The sequence below is a fragment of the Geotrypetes seraphini genome, chromosome 5 (assembly GCF_902459505.1).
Source record: "Geotrypetes seraphini chromosome 5, aGeoSer1.1, whole genome shotgun sequence".
Taxonomy (NCBI): domain Eukaryota; kingdom Metazoa; phylum Chordata; class Amphibia; order Gymnophiona; family Dermophiidae; genus Geotrypetes; species Geotrypetes seraphini.
The window spans coordinates 149,127,653-149,150,874 of record NC_047088.1 but is presented as its reverse complement, the minus strand read 5'-3'; the positions used below and the strand labels follow the sequence as shown (position 1 = coordinate 149,150,874).

Sequence of the window (23,222 nt, the reverse complement as noted above, 5' to 3'; positions counted from 1 at the left end):
AAACCATTTGAACCAGTGTTCCCGCTAAGCTGCGCTGGCGTGCGCTGGCGCACAAAATATTACATCGCAGCGCACACGTTTCTCGTCACAGCGCACGATCGGAAGAGGCGTACGGCAGATGGCAGGGCGGCGAGAGGAGAATCGGGCGAGTTGGCTCATAACTTGCTGGCGCCCGATATTTTTGGCTCACGGTGAAAAAAGTTTGCTCACAACACCCGCCCGCTTAGAGGGAACACTGGTTATGGTAGCAACTCACCTATGCAAGATAGGACTGCAAGGGCATCCCTGCCTGGACAACTGGCTGTTCAGAGACCCCTCATTGTTTGAGGATTGGCAGACTGTGGATCAGGTGAGCCAAGTCCTAGAGAATCTGGGTTAGATTATAAATTACCAGAAAAGCAAATTGACGCCAACTCAGTCCCTGCAGTACCTGGGAGTCTTCTTTGACACGATTACTGGCGGTGTTTGTATTCCAGAGGCATGCAGACAGAAGCTGTGCTCTCAGATTTCTTGTCTTCTGGACAAGTCAGCTCCATCAGTGTGGGACTATCTTCAGGTCCTGATTTCCATGGCAGCCACAATAGATGTGTTGCCTTGGATGAGAGCCCACATATGTCCTCTAGAACATGCGTTACTCTCTCGCTAGTCTCTACAGAAGGACACCTTTTAGAAGTGTACCCTAGACACTGGAGGTTCAAGCCAGTGTGGATTTGTGCTCAATCCTTAGTCCCTTTCAGGGGGCATGCCTCTTCGTAGTGCTTCCTGGGAGGTCATTATGACAGGTGCCAGTCTACTAGACTGAGGAGCTCAATGCAAACATATGATTCAGAGGCATTGGACGCCCTCTCAGATGACTTAGTTGATCAACAGGCTAGAACTGTGTGCCATTCGATTGACGAAATTGCAGAAGACTCTTGAGGGTCAGGCAGTCAGTCTTCTACAACAATGCTACAGTAGTGGCGTATGTCTATCACCAGGGCGGCACCAAGAGTGCATCTTTGTTTGGAACCCCACATGCTTTTTCACTGGGCAGAACCTCATCTCCTGGCGCTATCAGAAGCACCTGTCTCAGGAGTGGCTAATGTTCAAGCTGCCTTCCTCAGCAGACAAACCTTGGACCCAGGTAAGTGGATACTGTCAGCAGCAGCATTTCAGGCCATTGTTCAGTGCTTAGGTCATCCACCTCAAGGTGACAGTGAAGGAAAAGAAAGCAGAAAGTTTTTTCAGTCGACGATTCGTGCCTGCAAATGAGGGTCTAGACGCTCTAGTCCAGCCGTGGCCTCGGCATCCTGCTTGTATGTCTTTTCTCCCTGGTCCATGTTAGGCTGCATCCTTGAATGGATTGCGACTCATCAGGGAAAGATAATGGTAGTAGCTCATTATTGGCTTCGCATGTCATTGTACACAGATCTGCTGCATCTGTGAACAGGCCACAGTCTCCAGTTGCTGGTGCATCCAGACATCGTTTCACAGGGTCCAGTATTCATGAGGATCCAGATCGCTTTGCTTTTATGGCATGGCTCTTGAGTGTTACATGTTAGAGCGCAAAAGATATTCAGAAGTTGTTATCATCACCCTTCTCAGGTCTAAGAAGTTTATCGATTGCTCATAATTTCCAGTACCTACTTAGAATTTAGGGGATATCTAAAAATATACCTATTCGACAAATACTTTGGTAGCCAATTCTCCCATTCAATTGTATATCTTATTTTTTGTAAACCACATAGAACTTCACAGTCCTGGGAGGTCATTATGACAGGTGCCAGTCTACTAGACTGAGGATCTCTCTGCATCAGACCAATATTCAAGCCACTATTTCCTTCTGGGGACCTTAACGTGATTCTGCGAGTCCTCCCTAAAGTTCCGTTTGAGCCCCTGGAAGAAACGTCCCTCTTGGACTTGAAGCTAAAGGCGGTTTTCCTGGTAGCAGTAACCTCAGTGCAACGAGTCTTTGTTCCAGGCTCTTTTTTATAGTGAGCCTTTCCTTAAAATCTTGGAGTCTCCCTATGCACTGTTACTTTTCTGTCAAAGGTAGTTTTGACATTTCATGTTAATTGAGAAGTTCACTTGCCTGTCTTCCAGTCAACAGGTTCTAAGAAACAAGACCGCATTTTGAAGAAGTTGGACATGAGAAGAGTGCTGCTTCGATATATAGAGGTCACCAATGAATTTAGACACTTATGTCCATGTGGTTGTTCTGACTCACTCAATTAAGAGAGGCTCACCTGCTTCTAAGACCACAATTTCTAGGGCAGTCTCTCCAGCAAATTCCAGGGGAGTCTCTCCATGCAGGACCAGATTAAAGGGTAGTCCCAGTAGGTACATGCCTAGGGCCTGAAAATGTCAGGAGGGCCTGCTGATGTGGTGCTTTAGGGCCGTTTGGCTCCTCTCGGTCTGGGCATTCCTCCCCCTAACTGACCCATCTCCCTCACCTTCGCGACCGATTCCATTGCTGGATTCGTCAGTAGCAGTACCCCATCGTGACGCAGCCGAATCCTCGTTGATCTTCCGACCATGAGACGACGACGACGACATACCTCCTTCAACAGCTGCGTCAGCAGCATTCTAAACAGGCTGCTTTGCGGCCTCCCACCGGGCCTTCCCACTGTCACGTTGCTGATTATATCATCAGTGATGCAGCAGAGGGAATCACCAGCGGGAGAAGGCCGCAAAGCAGCCTGTTTAGAGTGCTGCCGACACTGCTGTTGAGGGAGGTATGTCTGTCATCTCGCGGTCGGCGGGTCGGAGGGTTTCAGATGGGAGGGAGAGATGGAAAGATGGGAGGGTCAGGGGGGTTCGGCTATGCGGCGGGAAGGGAATAGAAAGATGTTGCTCAAGGGTTCTACTGCATGGAAGGATGGGAGGAATAGAAACTGCAAGGGTTCTGCTTCACGGGGGGATGGGAGGGATAGAAACTGCAAGGGTTCTGTTTCACGGGGGAAGGGAGAGATAGAAACTGCAAAGGTTCTGCTTCATTGGGGAGGATGGGAGGAAGGAATAGAAAGATGCTGCTCAAGGGTTCTGCTTCACGGGAGTATGGGAGGGATAGAAAGATGCTGCTCAAGGGTTCTGCATCATGGGGGGGGATGGGAGGGAGGGGAGATAGAAATATGCTGATCAAGGGTTTTGCTTCATGGGGATGGGAGGGAGGGATAGAAAGATGCTGCAGAAGGAAGGACAAGGGGGTGGGTGAGAGGGGAAGAAAAATGCTGCACTTGTGGGGGAGAGAAAGAAAAGAGGAACAATTGAGGTAGAGGAGAGGAAGGGAGAGATGATTATTGTACATGAAAAAAATAAGACATACCCCGAAAATAAGCCCTAATTTGTTTTTTGGACCCAAAATTAATACAAGACACTGTCATTTTTAGGGAAACATGGTATTATCTTGCAAGCTCGGCCCAAAGCTTCCCCTCTGGTGCAGCTTCCTGTTTCTGCCTTGGCGGTTCGCATCAGAGGGGAAGCTTTGGGCCGAACACCACTTGCAGGTTAATATTTGCCGTCGATGCTGAAGCCTGTTTGACAAAGAAAACATCGGAAAGGTGACCCGCAAAGGTGAGAGGGAGGGAGATGGGCCAACTAGAGGGAGAGGTTAAGTGGGCAGATGATGGAAGTGGGGAGAGAGAGAGAAGAGGGGAGAAAGGAGAGAGAGAAGAGGATAGATGATGGAAGTGGGGAGAACTTGTGGGAAAGCAGCAGCAGCGGTGAGGGGGAAAGATAATGCGATAGAATGGAGTGGAGGAAGAGAAGGAGAGAAGGGGGCCATTGATGGAAGTGGGGAGAAAGGAGAGAGAGAAGAGGGCAGACATTGGTTGTCAGCTGAGAGGAGAGAGTAGATGCTGAATGGAGAAAGAGACCACATTCTGGATGGAAGGAGAAGGTAAAGAAAAAGGGCATATGCTGGATGGGAATAAGAGAGTTAGTGAGATCGTGTAGGGGTGAAGGAAAGGGATGACAATCTGTGGGCAGACACAGTGAAAAGAGGGAAACTGAGGACTAAAGGAAAGGAGGGAGATGCCAGACCAAGGGTGTGGGGGGAGGGCAGAAGGAGAAATGGAACGATGGAAGGGGGTTAGCAGACAGTTTCTGGCAGGGGCAGACAGTGGATGGATGGAAGAAAATGATAAGATGAGGAAAGCAGAAACTGGGAGCCAAAGGTTGTTAAGTGCCATCAACTCATGCTCGAGTCCTAGTCCAATGTTAGATGAATATTGGAGAAGAGCAAAGAATATCAAAATCCCCTATACCTTTGCTTCATCGACTACAGCAAAGCTTTTGACTGTGTAGATCACAATAAAATGTGGAGAACTCTAGTGCATATGGGAATACCCAAACACATAATTCAACTGATAGAGAGCCTATATGAAAATAAAGACAACAAATGTAGAAAAAAATTTATATTTTTTAATTTTTTTACTATAGAATAAAGTAGTATTGTAGCTGTGTTGATAAATGTTTTATAAATAGAAAATGGTAATACAGTGATCATTTTATTGGACTAATTTTAATACATTTTTGAGTAACTTTCAGAGACCAAATTTTCCTTCCTCAGGTCAGGAGGACAGGTTACTGTAACATCAGTATACTTTACTGACCTAAGGAAAGAGGATTTGACCTCTGAAAGCTAATTAAAAAATGTATTAGTCCAATAAAATGGTGTTATCTTATTTTCCATTTTTTTGTTTGATTTTTATTTGTTAATTTGTAGTGGTTTATTTCTCTTTTTTTCAAATTTGCATCTGCTATCTTTATATTTTGTTAAGTATTGGGGGATATTTCTTCACCACCTAAACTGTACCGTTCCATTGGTTTGTAGCACAAGCCAACATGCTGAATGCTCTGCACTGCTCTGATGGTCATAGAATTCCTATGATCGTCAGAACAGTGCAGAACATTCAGCCCGCCAGCCAGTGCTAAAAACCTCTTCCATGCTTTTGTAAAAAAAAAAAAAAAAAAAAAGGGGGGGGGGGCTTAGTTTGTGATTACTTATTCCATACTGGGTGATGTTGGTTCTATGTTCTGTGTGAATGAAAGACATGGTTTTCTGTTAGCATTGACCAGCCTTGTTTGGCGAAATGCATCAGGCATGGTTCCTGGGAGCACCTTGAATAAATCTGATTTGAATCTCCTTATTGTCTATCAATCTTCTTTTGTTCCATGTTGGATTCTTTGGTGGACCGCTTGCCTTGCCTTGTTGTTTTATTACAAATTAACATACATGGAGTGAAACATACCAGAGGAGTTACAGATTTGGTTGTTTATACATACATATGGGTTAAAGTTGGACGGCATAGAGTGAGGCAGTTGAGAGAAGTTGCAAACTTGGTTATTAATAAAGACTTAAGTTTTAAATAGTATTACTGCTTTACAATACATTTTAACACTTTTATATATGTATTGAAAGGGTTCAGAGTTAGTCCTGGGCAAGTAGGTGGGAAGGGAAGGAAGAGGAGATTTGTTCAGAGATGTTTGGGGCTTGCATAGAACTAAAACTGTACTCTAGCACTGGTATGGTAATCTTTGTTGTTTTGAATTTTATAATAAAAGAAAAAAATACAAATGGAAATAAAGAAGTAAATAAGAAAACAGGTAAATAACTAGGGGTGGGGCGTGTGTAGGACAGGGCTAGGGGGCCCAGTGTACTTGTGTGCCTAGGGGCCCTTGGAGAATTAATCCTGTCCTATCTCCATGGCCACAATTTCTAGGGCAGTCTCTCCAGCTGAGATTTGTATAGCTGCGACTTGGTCCACTCTACACACATTTTACAAAGTTTTACAGGGTGGACATTGTGGCAAACGAGGACTCCTGCTTTTTGTTTCCTCCGTGTTGTGGGCCGGCGCAGTCAGCCTGCTTTTGTACATCCCGCTTGTCCAGAGTGACACACCTATTGCACTGGAAAAAGATTGTCCTTACCTTGATATCTTTTCCAATGGATTTTAGACTCCCACCCTGTCCTTCTTGCGCCTGTCTACAGTCTCATTCTGTTTATTCTTCAAGTTTTATCTTGGATGCTACTCAGCACTTTGAGCCCTGAGGAATTCTGTTTAATATGTTTATGGCATCTACAGCGGTACTACCTGAGCTTTGAAGGCTGTTGCTTGTTCATGGATTATTCATATGTTATAGTTGAGCAGAACAGTAGATTTGTTTGGGAAGTTTTTCATGTTTCCTAACTTCACATTATTTCGATGGAGCTCTTATTTGCTTGGGTACTAACCGCAGGAGGCAGTAGAGCTCCCTGTGAAGTAGGAAGATCATAGAAAAAATCTGGAGTGGATTACTTTTACATATGGCTTGCGGTCATGGGAAGATAATCCACTTGTCCAGAATGACATGCCTATCTGCTTGTAAGGATATCCAGGTAAGGACATAATCTCTTTATCTTATTTTTCATTTTGTAATTTCCATTTGTAATTCTTAATTTGTATTGCACAGTATGTATAATGTAATGGAAAATTTTTGCTCACATCAACTCAGTCTTTTGCTTACGAAAAAAAAGTTTTTGCTCACATTGAACTTGGTCCTTAGATAGAACATTGAATGAGTCACCAGAGGCATAAATTAACTGGCTAGTTGCAGATTTAGAGGAAACATAAGAGCTAAAGGGCAAAATTATTAACATGTGCTTGTGTTAAGATGGGTTATTTTACTACAAGCCATGTGATTTTAACGCAGGATCTCGCTGCATAAAATGAGACCCTGTGCTAACATAACTCATTTTGGTGGTAGCCTATGTTGATAACTTCCTCCCATAATCCATCATATATAGGTTAAGAAACCATCTGGTAGCAAAGTGAAGATTTTTAATATGTAAACTTGGTAAAACTTTCTGGCCAGAAGAAAATATTATATGCCTTACTTTTCCCTCAATTACTTCAGTAGCAGCGGGAGCAGTGGTGGAAGTCATCCAAGTAGTCGAAGCAGCAGTCGAGAGAACAGTGGAAGTGGTAGTGTTGGTGTTCCTATTGCTGTTCCTACCCCATCTCCTCCAAGTGTTTATCCAGGTAAACAAGTTAATTACAATGATTCAATGCAGCTGCTGCTATCTTAGGTTATTTTAACAATGCAGCATAAAAGACCTGAGAGCACCCCCATAGACGGAAAAAAAATGCCACCATGTGTTTGGTTCTCTGACATAGGGCTATATGAAAAATGGATCTGACTTTTCTTATATTTACAGTATCATTAGATTTGCACATGTGTGCTATTTGTTTACCCTGAAAACAAGATCTGTTGTAGATTCCCCAGGACTGTATTTTGGCAAATAGTGTTTTATGAGTTTCACCAAAATAAATTTTGCTTTTTTGTGGTTTGCTGAGACGGAGGCATGTTTAACTACAGATCATAGTTTTCACTTTATCTTTCAAGAGTCTATTTTGTTAATGTACATTATACTACTTAATAGAAAATAACATCCATAAAGAAATTTCAAATCAGTAGTGTAGAACATCTTAATGGATTGGTTTTCCAACTTTGGTTTATTCTGTATTGTACATTTTCTCCTTTCAAAATTATGGAATTCATTTGAAACAAGGATAGCTTTTACCTTAACATTCCTCATTCTTCCATCTTCTGTGTTTCCTAAATTGGTGAATCAATACTGTCTCCTTTTAACCTCCAGCCTGGTTCATAGAGTAAAAGGAGTAGTTATTGTACAGTGGTGTGAAAGAAAAATCCTAAGGTTGCAAGTTTCCAGGTCCAGAGAGTGGACAATTTAACAGGTCAGTTCACCCTGACAATTTTGGCCTCCAGGGAGCAAATAGACAAATACAGTGGTGCCTCGCATAACGGACGCCTCGCACAGCGAACGCTGCGCACAACGAACTTTATGTCTTGATCCGTACAACGAACTTCGTTTCACACAACGAAGTCGCCCGAGCTGCATCCTTCCGCGCAGGCACTGCGCTTAACTGCCCTCTCTCCGCCTGGTTCCCTCTTGCCCCCCCGACTCCCCGACACGATCGGGGCAAGAGGGAGCTCAAGCCCTCTTGCCCCCCCCGACTCCCCGACACGATCGGGGCAAGAGGGAGCTCAAGCCCTCTTGCCCCCCCGACTCCCCGACACGATCGGGGCAAGAGGGAGCTCAAGCCCTCTTGCCCCCCCGACTCCCCGACACGATCGGGGCAAAAGGGAGCCCAAGCCCTCTTGCCCCGCCGATTCCCCGACACGATCGGGGCAAAAGGGAGCCCAAGCCCTCTTGCCCCGCCGATTCCCCAACTCTCCGACAATATCGGGCCAGGAGGGAGCCCAAGTCCTCCTGGCCACGGCGACCCCCTAACCCCACCCTGCACTACATTACGGGCAGGAGGGATCCCAGGCCCTCCTGCCCTCGACGCAAACCCCCCCTCCCCCCAACGACCGCCCCCCCCCAAGAACCTCCGACCGCCCCCCCAGCCGACCCGCGACCCCCCTGGCCGACCCCCACGACACCCCCAACCCCCTTCCCCGTACCTTTCTGTAGTTGGCCGGACAGACGGGAGCCAAACCCGCCTGTCCGGCAGGCAGCCATCGACGGAATGAGGCCGGATTGGCCCATCCGTCCCAAAGCTCCGCCTACTGGTGGGGCCTAAGGCGCCTGGGCCAATCAGAATAGGCCCGGGAGCCTTAGGTCCCTCCTGGGGGCGGGGCCTGAGGCACATGGGCCCAACCCGACCATGTGCCTCAGGCCCTGCCCCTAGGAGGGACCTAAGGCTCCCGGGCCTATTCTGATTGGCCCAGGCGCCTTAGGCCCCACCAGTAGGCGGAGCTTTGGGACGGATGGGCCAATCCGGCCTCATTCCGTCGATGGCTGCCTGCCGGACAGGCGGGTTTGGCTCCCGTCTGTCCGGCCAACTACAGAAAGGTACGGGGAAGGGGGTTGGGGGTGTCGTGGGGGTCGGCCAGGGGGGTCGCGGGTCGGCTGGGGGTCGGTCGGAGGTTCTTGGGGGGGGGCGGTCGTTGGGGGGAGGGGGGGTTTGCGTCGAGGGCAGGAGGGCCTGGGATCCCTCCTGCCCGTAATGTAGTGCAGGGTGGGGTTAGGGGGTCGCCGTGGCCAGGAGGACTTGGGCTCCCTCCTGGCCCGATATTGTCGGGGAGTTGGGGAATCGGCGGGGCAAGAGGGCTTGGGCTCCCTTTTGCCCCGATCGTGTCGGGGGGTCGGGGGGGCAAGAGGGCTTGAGCTCCCTCTTGCCCCGATCGTGTCGGGGAGTCGGGGGGGCAAGAGGGCTTGAGCTCCCTCTTGCCCCGATCGTGTCGGGGGTGCCAGGGACTACACGGAGTCACCCACCGTACCACCCGATTCGGGTAAGCGCAGGTATCGGTGGGTGGCTTATTTGCGGGGGGGGTGCCTTATTTTACATTTTTTTCTAAAAAGGGGGGGCTGTCTTATTTGATGGCCCTGCCTTATCATCGGGGAAACACGGTAGAAAAAAAAAAAAAATGAACAGTTAAGTCCCAGTTTTTGCCGCTGAGACTCTGCCCTCTCACTGTAAAATTAGACTCTACTTAGTCTGTCTTTAAATTTAAAAAATGTGTGTTGTTTTAAAAAACAATTATGTTTTTAGATGTATCTAAATAAAAATAATAACCAAAAATTTATCTTTTTTTATGTCATCTTAGCATATTTTATGCTACAGAACAAATTATTTTGTTTTACATGTATTCTTATGGGAAAACGCGTTTCACACAACGAACGTTTCACATAACAAACTTGCTCCTGGAACGGATTAAGTTCGTTGTGTGAGGCACCACTGTATTACGGTTTTCTGAATTGTTTTGTAAAAGGAAATATTAGGCAATTTAGAAAGACACCAACCCAAAATAACACAAATATGCTTCTTTAAAAGATAAAAGCGGAAAAGGTAAGAGTTAAACTTTGTTTCTTCTTGCTAGGAAGAGGGCATGAACTGGGGACTAATAGCTTTCTAAGTGGCAAGCAAATGTCCTGTCTCTAGAAGACAGTTACTGCTGTCTCCTGTTCCCAAAGAGTAAAACATGAGCTTGTCTGAAAAAGATAGAAAGAGAAAAGGGAAAGTCTTCCAGAGAAATCAACAAGCATCAGATATAAAGCAGGGGAAAAGACAACATATGACTAAAACATATGACTAAATATCTAAATGGGAGAGATCCTCCTCCTCATGCTCCCCAGGAAATAGTTATCCTGATTTGGTGTCCTGCACACCACACATGCCAAAGGCAGAGTGCAAGGAAAAGGGGAGACAAAATGTGACCAAGAAAGCAAATGTTGAAAAGAGAACAAAAGAACATAAGCAATGCCTCCGCTGGATCAGACCATTGTGCCCAGCAGTACGCTCACACGGCGGCCAAACTGGTTCAGGACCTGTGCAGTAATCCTCTATCTATACCCCTCTATCCCCTTTTCCAGCAGGAAATTGTCCAATCCTTTCTTGAACCCCAGTACCGTGCTCTGCCCTGTTACTCCCTCTGGAAGCGCATTCCAGGTGTCCACCACACATTGGGTAAAGAACAACTTCCTAGCATTCATTTTGAATCTGTTCCCTTTCAACTTTTCCGAATGCCCTCTTGTTCTTTTTTTTGAAAGTTTGAAGAATCTGTCCCTCTCCACTCTCTATGCCCTTCATGATCTTGTAAGACTCTATCATATCCCCTCTAAGTCTTCTCTTCTCCAGGGAAAAGAGTCCCAGTTTCTCCAATCTCTCAGCGTATGAAAGGTTTTCCATACCTTTTATCAGATGTCGCTCTCCGCTGAACCCTCTCGAGTAACGCCATATCCTTCTTAAGGTACGGCGACCAATATTGGATGCAGTACTCCAGATGCGGACGCACATCGCCCGGTACAACGGCAGGATAACTTCTTTTGTTCTGGTAGTAATACCCTTCTTGATTATACCTAGCATTCTATTCGCTCTCTTAGCGGCCGCTGCACACTGTGCCGTCGGCTTCATTGTCATGTCCACCATTACCCCTAAGTCCCTTTCTTAGGTACTCTCTTTCAACAACATCCCTCCCATCCTATAGCTGTACCTCGGGTTTCTGCTTCCCACATGTAGTACTTTACACTTCTCATCATTGAACTTCATCTGCCATCTTGTCGCCCATTCCCCTAGTTTATTCAAGTCCCTTTGCAATTCTTCGCAGTCCTCTTTAGTCCGAGCTCCACTAAATAGTTTGGTGTCGTCAGCAAATTTTATTATCTTGCACTTTGTCCCTGTTTCTAGATCATTTATAAATATATTAAATAGCAGTGGTCAGAGCACCGAGCCCTGCGGAACACCACTCGTGACCCTCCTCCAGTCCGAGTAGTGGCCCTTCACTCCTACCCTCTGTTTCCTACCCGCCAACCAGTTTCTGATCCATCTATGTACATCTCCTTCCACCCCATGGTTGTTCAGTTCCCAAAGTAGACGTTCATGGGGTACCTTGTCAAAGGCTTTTTGGAAATCTAGATATATGATGTCTATGGGGTCTCCTCTGTCCACCCGTTTGTTAATTCCTTCGAAGAAGTGTAATAAGTTTGTTAGGCATGATCTCCCCTTGCAGAAACCATGTTGGCTGGTTATCAGAAGTTTGTTTCTTTCAAAATGTTCATCGATGTTGTCTTATCAGTGCTTCCGCCATTTTCCCTGGAACCGAGGTCAGACTCACTGGTCTTTAGTTTCTCGGGTCACCTCTTGATCCTTTTTTAAAGATGGGTGTAACGGCTATCTTCTAATCCTCCGGGATCACGCCTGTTTTCAGGGATAGTTTGCAAATTTGCTGCAGTAGTTCCGTTATCTCCTCCTTTAATTCCTCCTTCAGAACCCTTCAATGGATTCGGTCCGGACCCAGGAATTTGTCAGTTTTTAGTTTTTCTAGCTGCCTGCGTACATCTTCAAGGCTCACTTCCATGGATGTTAATTTTTCTGCTTGATTTCCATTGAAGAATTGCTCAGGTTCCGGTATGTTGGATGTTTCTTCGTTTGTGAATACAGACGAAAAGAACATGTTAAGTCTTTCTGCCACTTCTTTCTCCTCCTTCACCACTCCCTTCCTGTCTCCGTCATCCAGCGGTCCCACCTCCTCCCTGGCCGGCTGCTTCCCTTTAACATATCTAAAGAACGGTTTGAAATTTCATGCTTCCCTGGCTAGTCTCTCTTCATACTCTCTTTTGGCTTTTCGAACCACTCGGTGACATTCTTTTTGATACTTCCTGTGCTCTTTCCAGTTCCCCTCAGTTTTGTCCTTTTTCCATTTCCTGAATGAATTTTTCTTATTGCCTATCGCTTCCTTCACTATTTTAGTTATCCACGCCGGGTCTTTTGTTCATCTCTTTTTGCACCCCTTCTGAATCTGGGGATATACAGATTTTGCGCCTCGCTCATCGTGTCCTTGAAAAAAGAACAGGCATGTTCTACCATTTGCCATTTCTTGGAAGTGTTCCTAAGTTTCTTCCTTACCATTTCCCTCATTGCTTCATAGTTTCCTTTCCTGAAGTCGTTAAGTCGTTATGGTTCTCTTTCCTTTCGGTATTCCTACTTCAACCTTGAACTTGATCATATGAGATAGTTGTTTCCCAACGGTCCCACTACTTCCACTTCCTTTGCAGGTCCCCTTAACCCATTTAAGATTAGATCCAGAGTGGCATTTCCTCTCGTTGGTTTTCTAACAAGCTGCTTCATGTAGCCTCCAGGAATTCTGTCTCCCTAGCGCATTTTGAGCTTTCAAGACTCCAGTCTATCCCGAGATAGTTGAAGTCTCCCATAATAACCATGTTACCGCTTTTGCATTCTCACGTCATCTCGGCTTCCATTTCTTCATCGATATCTCCGGTTTGCCTGGGTGGACGATAGTATAGGCCCATCTTTATTTCAGGCCCTTTTGTTCCTGGTTTCCAGCTTGTTGGTCGTCTCTGCTGTGTCCATTTTTGTCGATTGTATGCTTTCTTTTATGTATAGGGCTATTCCATCTCCTTTCTGTCCTGACCTGTCCTGGCGATAGAGCTTGTACCCCGGCAGTGCTGTATCCCAGTTGTTTTCTTCATTCCACCATGTTTCAGAGACTCCAGTGATGTCTATGTCCTCTGCATTGGCCATGGCTTCTAATTCCCCCATTTTGTTTCTTAGGCTCCTTGCATTAGTATATATGCAATTTAGATCCTAGTATTTTGTTGTCTTCATTTCCTTTCCCTGTGCTTCAGTCTTTAGTTTCTTCTCTTGTGCTGCAATCCTTCTAACCTCATCTTCTGGGTTAGTCAACTCCTGTAATTTGCCCATTGTTTCTTCCCAGCCTTTTTTCCCCTTAGTATCTTCACAGGATACCTTCTTCCGAATCATCGATGCTTGGTTGACTGTCGGGCTTTCCCCTTCTTCTTAGTTTAAATCCTGTTCTATTCCTCTCCTGACGTTGTTTGCTAGAAGTCTAGTTCCCGCTGCGCTCAGTCCATCTCTCCTGAAGAGCTTGCTCTTGCCCCAGAACGTTGTCCAGTTCCTCACAAAGTGGAACCCGTCTTCCTCACACCATCTCCTTATCCATGCATTTATTGATTGTAGTTCCTCCTGCCTGTTCACATCTGCCCTCGGTACTGGTAGGATCTCTGAGAATGCTATCTTCTGAGTCCTCATCTTCAACTTCCTTCCCAGAATCTTGAACTGGTTACATAGTGCATTGTTTCTCAACTTCTTCAAGCCAAGTACTTCCCAAGTCTAACAAATTTCAATCGAGTACCTCCTATCACCAACCGCCCAAGCTCTACCCAAACCTGCCATAATTTGCCCCGACCCCATCCCAGAATAATAGTACTAATTGTAATGCAGTTTCATAAGAATATAAGAATAGCCTTACTTAGTCAGACCAATGGTCTATCTAGCCCAGTAGACCAATGTTGGATTCTTTGGTGGACCGCTTGCCTTGTTTTGTTACAAATTAACATACATGGAGTGGAACATACCAGAGGAGTTACAAGTACCTAGCAAAAAAACCAAATAGTAGCAGTATGCCATGTTACCAATCCAGGGCAAATAATGGCTTCCCTCATGTCTGTCTCAAAAGCAGACTATGGACTTTTCCTCTAGGAACTTGTCTAAACCTTTTTTTAAACTAGCTACATTAACCACTCATACCACATCCTCTGGCAACACGTTCCAGAGCTTAACTATTTTCTGAGTGAAAAAATACTTCCTCCAATTGGTTTTAAAAGTATTACTCTAACTTCGAGTGTCCCCTAGTTTTTGTAAATCTTGATGCAAATTATGTAATTTAGTAAATGACAGCAGATAAAGACCCGAATGGTCCATCTAGTCTGCCCAACTGTATACTCTAAATTCATGATTTAATTTAAATTGTCCTTTTTATTAGATATTTCTGGGCCAGAAACCCAGAGCTCTGCCCAGTACTGTGATTAGGTTCCATCTACTGGAGTCTGTCAAAGCTCACTTCAACCCATCTAAACCATCCTAGCTGTCAAAGCTCTTCCCATCCCATCCTCAACTGAATGGCCATATATGGGGTACAGACCATGCAAGTCTGCCCAATACTGTCCTTAGCTCTTTAATATATACCCATTATTTTCTGATTATAGATCCTCTGTATTCATCCCATGCTTTTTTTAAACTCTGTCACAGTTTTCCTCTCCACCACCTCCCTCAGGAGGGCATTCCAGGCATCATCCACCCTCTCCATAAAGAAGAATTTCCTAACAATAGTCTTAAGTCTGCCACCCTTCAACCTCAAATTTTGTCCTCTGGTTTTACTGTTTTCCTTTCTCTGGAAAATATTTTGTTCTATGTTAATACCTTTCAAGTATTTGAAAGTCAGAATATCTCTCCTGTCCCTTCTCTCTTCTAGGATATATATATATATATATATATATATATATTCAGGAATTCCAGGCTCTTGATACATCTTTTGGTGCAAACCTCATACCATTTTTTGTTGTCTTTCTTTGGACCACTTCGTCTTCTTAAATCCTTGCCAGATATGGGTTCCAAAATTAAAAACAATACTCCAAGTTGGGCCTCACCAATGACCTGTACAGGGGCATCAACACCTCTTTTCTTCTACTGGCTACACCTCTCTATACAGTCTAGCATCCTTCTGACAAATGCCACCGCCTGGTCTCACTGTTTTTTGCCTTTAGATTTTCTGCAAAAAGCCAAACCTTTCCCTCTAACCCTTTGGCAATGTCGCTCACAAACATATTGAACAGAATTGGTCCCAGCATATCTCCTTGAAGCACTCCACTACTCACCTTTCTTTTATCTGAGTGAAATCCATTAACCACCACCCTCTGGCATCTGTTTTTTATCCAGTTCATCACTTTGGGTCCTATCTTCAGCCCGTCAAGTTTATTCAGGAGCCTCCTATGAGGAACCATGTCCAAGGCTTTGCTGAAATCTAAGTAAATTACATCTAGTATTTGTCCTTGATCCAATTCTCTGATCACCCAATCAAAAAATTCAATCAGATTTATTTGACACAATTTATCTTTAGTAAAACCATGTTGCCTTGGATCCTGTAACCCATTAGATCCTAGGAATTTCACTATCCTTTCTTTCAGTAATGCTTCCATTATTTTTCCAATAACCGAAATGAGGCTTACTGGCCTATAGTTTCCTGCTTCATCTCTGCAACCACTTTTGATAGGTAATAATAGTGTGTGCTTAAAAACAAAGGTTTGAATTTATCCTCTTCTGCTTTTCAGGCTACAAATGTGTAATCATCACATACATCAATTTAACTTTTTTTTCCTTGTTTTCTTTTTTTGCAATTTCAATAATAAAAAACCTTGTGGGTTAGGGGTCCCGACATGGATTATGTTTCGATAGCCTGCTTCAGGGAACTCCTGTCTCTGTTGTATATGCTGTAAAAAAAAGGAAAAATAGTCAGATAAACATTATTAAAAATGCCTATCACACCACTATTCAAAAAGGCCCGGATTCTCTAATCGGTGCCAAATTTTTAGATGCCGGTAGGCACCCAAGCTCAGTAAAAAAAACAAAAAACAAACAACAACAAAAACCCACTGTTTAAACAGTGTTTTTAACTGAGTTTCAAGGCACCTACCAACTCCTAAAAAATGGGCGACAGAATCACGCCTCCATAGGTTCTTTAGGCCACCTAATGCCACTGTGGACGTGGCTAATGCTGAAAGTAGCAATAGGTGGCCTAAAGTGTTTAGGTACAATTCATGACAGATAAGCGCTGGCCCTACATTTCCAGCGCCCATCTTTCCCGGAGGTGCAGTTCTCTATATGGCACCATATAGAGCATGGGTGCCCACACATTTTGGGCTTGCGAGCTACTTTTAAAATGACCAAATCAAAATGATTTACCAACAATGGTAACCACAAAATTAAAAACCACAAAGTACTGTACGCAGAAAAAATGTTAATTATCATTTATATTCCGGGGTTTTTTCAAAGAGATCAAGGTAGATGACTTTATGCAATGTCACCTTAGTAACAACTATACAAAAATAGACAATTATACCCCCTCCCTTTATACTAAACTGCGATAGCGTTTTTTAGCGCAGGGAGCTCTGCTAAATTTTTCCTGCACTGCTCTCGACGCTCATAGGCTCCCTGCGCTAAAAACTGCTATTTAGTAAAAGTAAACTGCGGTTTAGTAAAAGGGGCCATAGACAGCAGATATAAATTCTCAAAACAGACACAATTTGATCACTATATTGAAAATAAAATCATTTTTCCTACCTTTGTTGTCTGGTTATTTCATGAGTCTCTGTTTGCACTTTCTTCTTCTGACTGTGCATCCAATATTGCTTCCCTTCTTTCAGCCTTCTGTATGCTTCTTCTCCTCCAAACCTCATTCCCTCCCCCAACTTTTTTTCCTCTCTCCCTGCCCCTCCCCTTTATTTCTTTTTCCCTGTCCCCTTTCTTTCTGTCTCCCCTTTTTCTTTCTGTTTCCCTGCCTGCCCCCTTTCTTTCTCCCTGCCCTTCCCCAAGCCACCGCCATCGGAGAACAGGCCTCCAAGCTGCCCGCTGCCGAGTTGTGAGCTCTCCCTGCTTCCTGCCGCGGTAAACAGAAGCGCAGGGCCACCAGCCTTCCCCATGACGTCAATTCTGACGTCAGAGAGGAAGTCCCGGGCCAGCCAGGAAGTGATTGACTGGCCCAGAACTTCCTCTCTGACGTCAGAATTGGCATCGAGTGTGGGGTTGAAGCTGGTCATCCCAGTGCTTCTGTTTACCATGTTGGGAAGCAGGTAGAATGCGAAGGCAACGCGAGTCTATCACGGATCGACTTGCGTTGCCTTCTCGATCTACTGGTCGATTGCAATCGACCTTTTGGGCACCCCTGGTATAGAGAATCCAGGCTGAAATCTTCGGGCAGAAACACAGAGAGAACCTGTTGTGTATATCTCTTGTTGAGACTTCCACAACAACAAAACACTTGAAGGCTTTTAAAAGGCTCTGACATAATGTGATTGAGCAGCTGACAGACATTTCCATTCAAAAAGTTTCTAAAGAGACAGGCTACATGTTGCAGGGTATGACAAAATGCCATTAAAAACAAACAAACACCTTTTATTGACCACTGTTCTTCAACTGCTGGTCCGCAGACCAGTGTCGGTCCGCAGAAAATTCCTACCGGTCCGCACAGGGCCGGCAAGATGACACGGTTAAATTTCCGGTGGTGTTTGCGGAAATCTGCTGTTCCTCCCAACCTCGGTTGATCAAGACAGGTTGCCGACGTTGGGGGCATTCCCTCTGTGAGTCTCGCCTATGCGGAAACAGGAAGTTGAAACAAAATAGGCAGGACTCAGAGAGGGACGGTCCCGATGGTGGCAGCCTGTCTTGATAGCTGCCCCTGCCGAGTCGCTGAAGAGGGCCGCGGGGAAGGTGCAGATGGAAGGGCGAGAGGTGCAGGTAGAAGGGTGATGGTCAGCATGTGCGGAGGGTCAGCGTGTGGATTGGGGCCATCGGCAGCGTCTGTGCTGAGAGTCTGCCCACGTGCGGGATGTGGCGGGTAGGGGCCTTTGGCTTGTCTTGGGCGACAGGGCCTGCAGTGCAATGCTGTTTGTGCCAGCTTGGGGGAGGGGTGGTCGTGAATGTGCAGGGCGCGCAGGAGCAAGATCATGATGAGCCTTCAACAGTGGCTGTCTCCCCTCCCAGCAGCTCTTGTACTTGCCAGAGCAGTGATTCACTTTTGCAACTTCCCCTTTCCTCAGAGGTGGTAACGGACCCAAGACTGCCTAAGTAAATCACTATTGCAGGCAAGTTCTGAGAGCTGCTGGAAGGAGAAGAAGCCACTGTTGGAGGCTGGGAAGCTGCTGGATAAAGGGAGAGCTGCTACTGGACCTGGAGGGAGGTAGAAGGAGAGATGCTGGTGGGAGGGGAGGAGGGAAAGGGATGGGAAGAGAGTTAATGTTGGATAGGGGGAGGAGGGAAGGAAGAAAGAAAAAAGAAGGAAACAGCTGGCAGGGAGATTACAGGAGGGGAAGGAGGTCAGGGTGGAATGGAGAGATCAGATGAGGGAAAGGGGAGAGACAGAGAAATAAGAGAGAGATTGATGCTGGAAAGAGGGTCAGCAGAGAAATGAGAGAGGGATAAAGATGCTTTATCTGGTGTAGGAGAGAGAAAAATGAAGAAAGCAGTGAAGCTGAAATGAATGATGTAAAAATGAGAGAGGAGGCACAGGCTGGATGGAAAGGGGAGAGGGGCATAGAAAGAAGTTGGATACATATGGAAGGGGGAGAGGGCAGACAGTGGATGGAACGGGCAGATGCTGGATTGAAGAGACAGGGCAGACATTGGAAAGAAAAAAGTGAAAAGAAGATGAAAGCAGAGACCACAAAAGGTAGAAAAAAATAATTTTATTTCTATTTTGTCATTACAATATATCAGATTTGAAATATATATCCTGCTAGAGACATAACTGGGGACTGCAAAGCCCAGGCAGTGCTTCTTTAGCTTCCAGCTGGCTTAGGGCTCTCTCTGACCGGGGGGGGGGGGGGCACTCTCCTAACACTATTCATGTCATGTGTGACTGCAGTATTCTGTTAGCATGATATTTCTGTTTAGCATTCTGTAATAACTTGGTTTGTTCAGTTTTCTTGATAGTAGTCGGGATATATGTGAAGGGGAGGGGAGACAGGGATTTTGTTGGTCCTTGCTCTGTATATTTATATTTATAAATTGACAATTGTACAGAATATTGTTTCTTTTTATACTTTAATAAAATACGTTCAATATAAAATCATAACTGAGGTTTGTGCGGATGGGATCAGATGGTTTGTGGGGACTGAGCTTGCAGAGACGGGGCGGAAATGTGTTTTTTTTATTTCAGTCTTAGTAGTTTGCCGGTCCACAAAATAATTCTTTTATTTCTGCCTGTCCACGGGTGTAAAAAGGTTGAAAAACACTGTTATAGACAACCCATGTGGTGCCCTGGGAAAAAGCACCAAATCAGATGATTTACTCTGTCAATACTATGGTTCAAGTCACATATACGGAAAAAGTGGATCCTTAACAGCAGTCATGAAAATTATTTTGAAATTATTTTTTAAATGTCCACCATTTAATTTATTTACCCTCCCCCCCCCCCGGACTAACCATGTTAAGACTGTAAATCTAGTGTTGTTCTCTATGCCACAAATATGAGGTAAAATCATCTCCATGTAGCTTTATCTTCAGACTCTCCAAAACAGTAAATCTCAAATCAGTTACTGCACGGTTCAATTGTATCTTATGGTTGATAAGTGGAGCATCCATGACTTCCGTCGCAATTTGTTAAGATGCTCAATAATTCAAATTTGCACTTCTTGTACAATACTTCCCACATAGTACTCTGGGCAAGGGCATTGAATCAAATGAACCACACCCTTAGTAATGCAGTTCAAATCCCACCCCTGACTTTTTGGTAAAGGTGAATCCTTTCTACTGTCCAAGGATATAGCTTAGGGGTATATACTATAATAATAATAATAACAACTTTATTCTTTTATACCGCCATAACCAAAAGTTCTAGGCAGTTAACACTAAAAAGAGCTGGACAATCAGCAAAATACAATAATACAGTAAAAAAAATACAAATATTGTAAAATAGAATTTCAATGATAAAACTCACTAAAGTAATAAACTTATCGAACAAAGTGGTCTTAATTAATTTCCGAAAACTGCAATAGGATAATATAGCTTGCTGAATACATTTACCTAACCAAGATTGTTGCCTATCAGCTTGAAATGCTAGGGTCCTATATAAGAAGGTCTTGTATCTACACCCATTAACTTTTTGGATAAGCAAATAAGTAGAAGTTTCTAGTTTCTCTTGATGGTCTATGAAACACAAAATGAGGAAAAAGGTATGCTGGAGACAATCCCAATATTAGCTTAAAGCAGATACAGGATAATTTGAATAATACTCTTGCTTCCAAAGGCAGCTAATGAAGTAAACGATAATATGGTGGTTCTTTTTTAAACCAAAAATCAATCGAACAGCTGTATTCTGAATTATCCTTAATTTCCATATAATTTTTTGGGATGCTTCTAAATAGATTATGTTACAATAGTCTAAAATAGATAAAACTAATGCCTACACCAATAGTATGAACGATAAAGGATCAAAATATTTTTTATGGTTCTTAATTTCTACAATGTAAAAAAGCATTTTTGTACCACTAAATTCGTGTGTTCTGCTAGTGTTAAATGTCGGTCTAGTGTGACTCCCAGAATTTTGATAGATTTAATAATCAGGTAGTCATGAACCAGTGTTCCCGCTAAGCTGCGCTGGGGTGCGCAGGCGCACAAAATATTACCTCGCAGCGCACAAGTTTCTCGTCACAGCGCACACAGTGTAGAGCACAGTTCTTCAACCGCCGGTCCGCAAACAAAATCTTGCCGGTCCGCGAAGGATTCGGTCCCCGCCGCAACGAAAGGCCGGCGTCAGCTGACTTGCAACTTCCTGTTGCAGTCGCTGTGCCGGGACTCCTGCCTTCGCCGGGACTCCTGCCTTCCACCGCGTTTGCCTCCTGCCTTGTCTCCGCACCTCCAGACCAGCAGCGGCAGCTGTGTATGCTTTTAACTTCGGCACAGAGCTGCCCCTAATCAATAGTTTAGCGCGGTTTCATAAGGCAGCCTCGGGGCCTTTGCTAGGCCGGCCCACATCGCATCATCGAAGCGGGCCGGCTATCAAAGGCCCCGAGGCTGCCTCATGAAACCGCGCTAAACTATTGATTAGGGGCAGCTCTGTGCCGAAGTTAAAAGCATACAGAGCTGCCGCTGCTGGTCTGAACTCTTGGGCCGCTGAAGGAGGGCAAAAAAGCAGCTGTCCTGGAGGTTTCCCTTCCTCTCGCCTTTACAGGTTCCTTTTTTTCCACCTTTTTTTTTTTTCCTTTAAACGGCAACGGGCCCCAGCATCGACATCAATCAAGTAAGTTCCACTGTCAATCAAGCGGTTCTGCTCGGCCAAAGCTTCCCCTGTGACATGAGCCACCCTCAGGGGAAAGAAAGTGACCCACAAAGGTGAGGGGAAGGGGGGCAGATGATGGAAGTTGGGGGGGGGGGGAGAGAGAGAGAGAGAGAAGGGGCAGATGATGGAATGGAGGAGATGAGAGAGAGAGAGAGAAGGGGACAGATGATGGAAGTGAGAAGAAGGGAGAGAGAGCAGAAGGCAGATGGATGTCAGTTGATTTTTGGCAAAAGAACATTATAATGCAAAAAAATAACATTTTCGCTATATTTTCTAATGCTTGGAGTACATGTTATAACAATCTCTGAAAAATTAAAACAGTTTGCCTCAAATTAGATTTCCCCTCCCTCCCAGTCCCCCCTGATAATCTTGGTAGTGTTAGTGACAGCTGTTTTAAAATAAATTTGAGTTTTTCTGGTAAAAAAAAAAAAATAAAGAATTTTGTACTTTCAAGAATTAATGCGTTGTTTTGTGTTCTTAAAAATATTATTTAACGTTATTTAATTTAGCGTGTAGGCCTAAAATTCCTTTGAATACCTCGTCCTCATGTATCAGCAACTTTGACAACATATTTATTTGGCTCATAACTTGCTGGCGCCCGATATTTTTAGCTCACAGTGAAAAAATTTTGCTCACAACACCCGCCCGCTTAGAGGGAACACTGGTCATGACCATTAAGATGAAGCAATGAGTTTGTTATTTTGTTGTTGGGACTAGCCAAGAAAAGTTTGATCTTTTCCGTATTGAGTTTCAGTTTGAAATTAATTGTCCACTGTTCTATCTGAGTCATAATAGAAGATATCTGGTTTAAAATTTCAGTGTTAAAATTATTTAGAGGGATTAAAGTAGAAATATCATCTGCATATATATATAAAATTTTACATTTAAACACTGTAATAAATGTCCTAAAGGGGAAATGTAGATGTTGAATAAGGTAGGCGATAGCGGAGAACCTTGGGGCACACCAGATGGGTTGCTCCATGAATGAGAATAGTTACCGTCACAAATCACTTGATAAGATCTTTTCTTAAAAAAAAAACCTTGAAACCAGTTCCAGACCCTTCCTGAAAGTCTTATTGTGTCTAAACAATTCAACAATATTTCATGATCTACTAGATCAAAGGCACTACTAAAATCTAGGTGAAGAATTAAGGCACTAGTGCCTTTGCTAAATAGACCATGAAGATAATCAAGCATTGAAGTTAAGACGGTCTCCGTACTATCCTCTTCTAAATCCCGACTGATGGTCATTAATGATATTAAATTTATCCAAATAACTTACTAATTCTAAATTAACTAAACCTTCCAGTAATTTGGTAAACAAAGAACCACATTCACTTTGACCATTTTTTTGTTACTGAGTCTGAATAGCAAACATTTCTATTCACTGGACAGCTTAAATAGTCTTTAGTTATTTTTTAGTAGCAAAATGGATTAACTGAGTTCTGATTTTATACTCTGTATGGTACTTTGTTTCTTATTGTGCATTAGGTGATGGTTAGAGAAGAAGCGTTTAGATTCACAGGGTACTAAGCTCCGTGATCTTATTTCCACTGCATTTCAGTGGAAGTTTTCTACAAATATTTGTAGATAGTTGTTCTTTTTTTAATTGTGACCTTAGACCCAGATTGAGCTCTTTATAGTACAAACATTTCTGATTCTCTCTTACATAGATTTCTGGGGATTGTTTTAGAAGGAGATTTAATCCCCTTGGTTAGAAATGGTTCTAATATTCTTGGGTTCCCAGTACTGGTTTAGGTAGCAAGATTGTTAACACCCCACTCTACCCCTCCCCGTTATACTAATTCTTTTCAGAAGGGATCATATTCAGCAAATAGGTGAGACACACTTGATCTTGGCCAAAA

At 44.2% G+C, this 23,222-nt stretch overlaps 1 protein-coding gene across 10 annotated transcripts in view; it reads left to right on the top strand.

Annotated features, from left to right (window-relative positions):
- The window catches only part of ABI2 (abl interactor 2), a 319,399-nt gene that overhangs the window by 199,573 nt on the left and 96,604 nt on the right, over window positions 1-23,222 (top strand). For 6 of the 10 annotated variants that reach the window (XM_033946881.1, XM_033946879.1, XM_033946876.1 and 3 more), the window contains one exon: window positions 6,877-7,001. In XM_033946881.1, the coding sequence (XP_033802772.1) occupies window positions 6,877-7,001 (125 nt within the window). The remainder of the gene's footprint in view (window positions 1-6,876; window positions 7,002-23,222) is intronic. The other 4 variants (XM_033946880.1, XM_033946877.1, XM_033946885.1 and 1 more) reach the window with 1 other exon arrangement.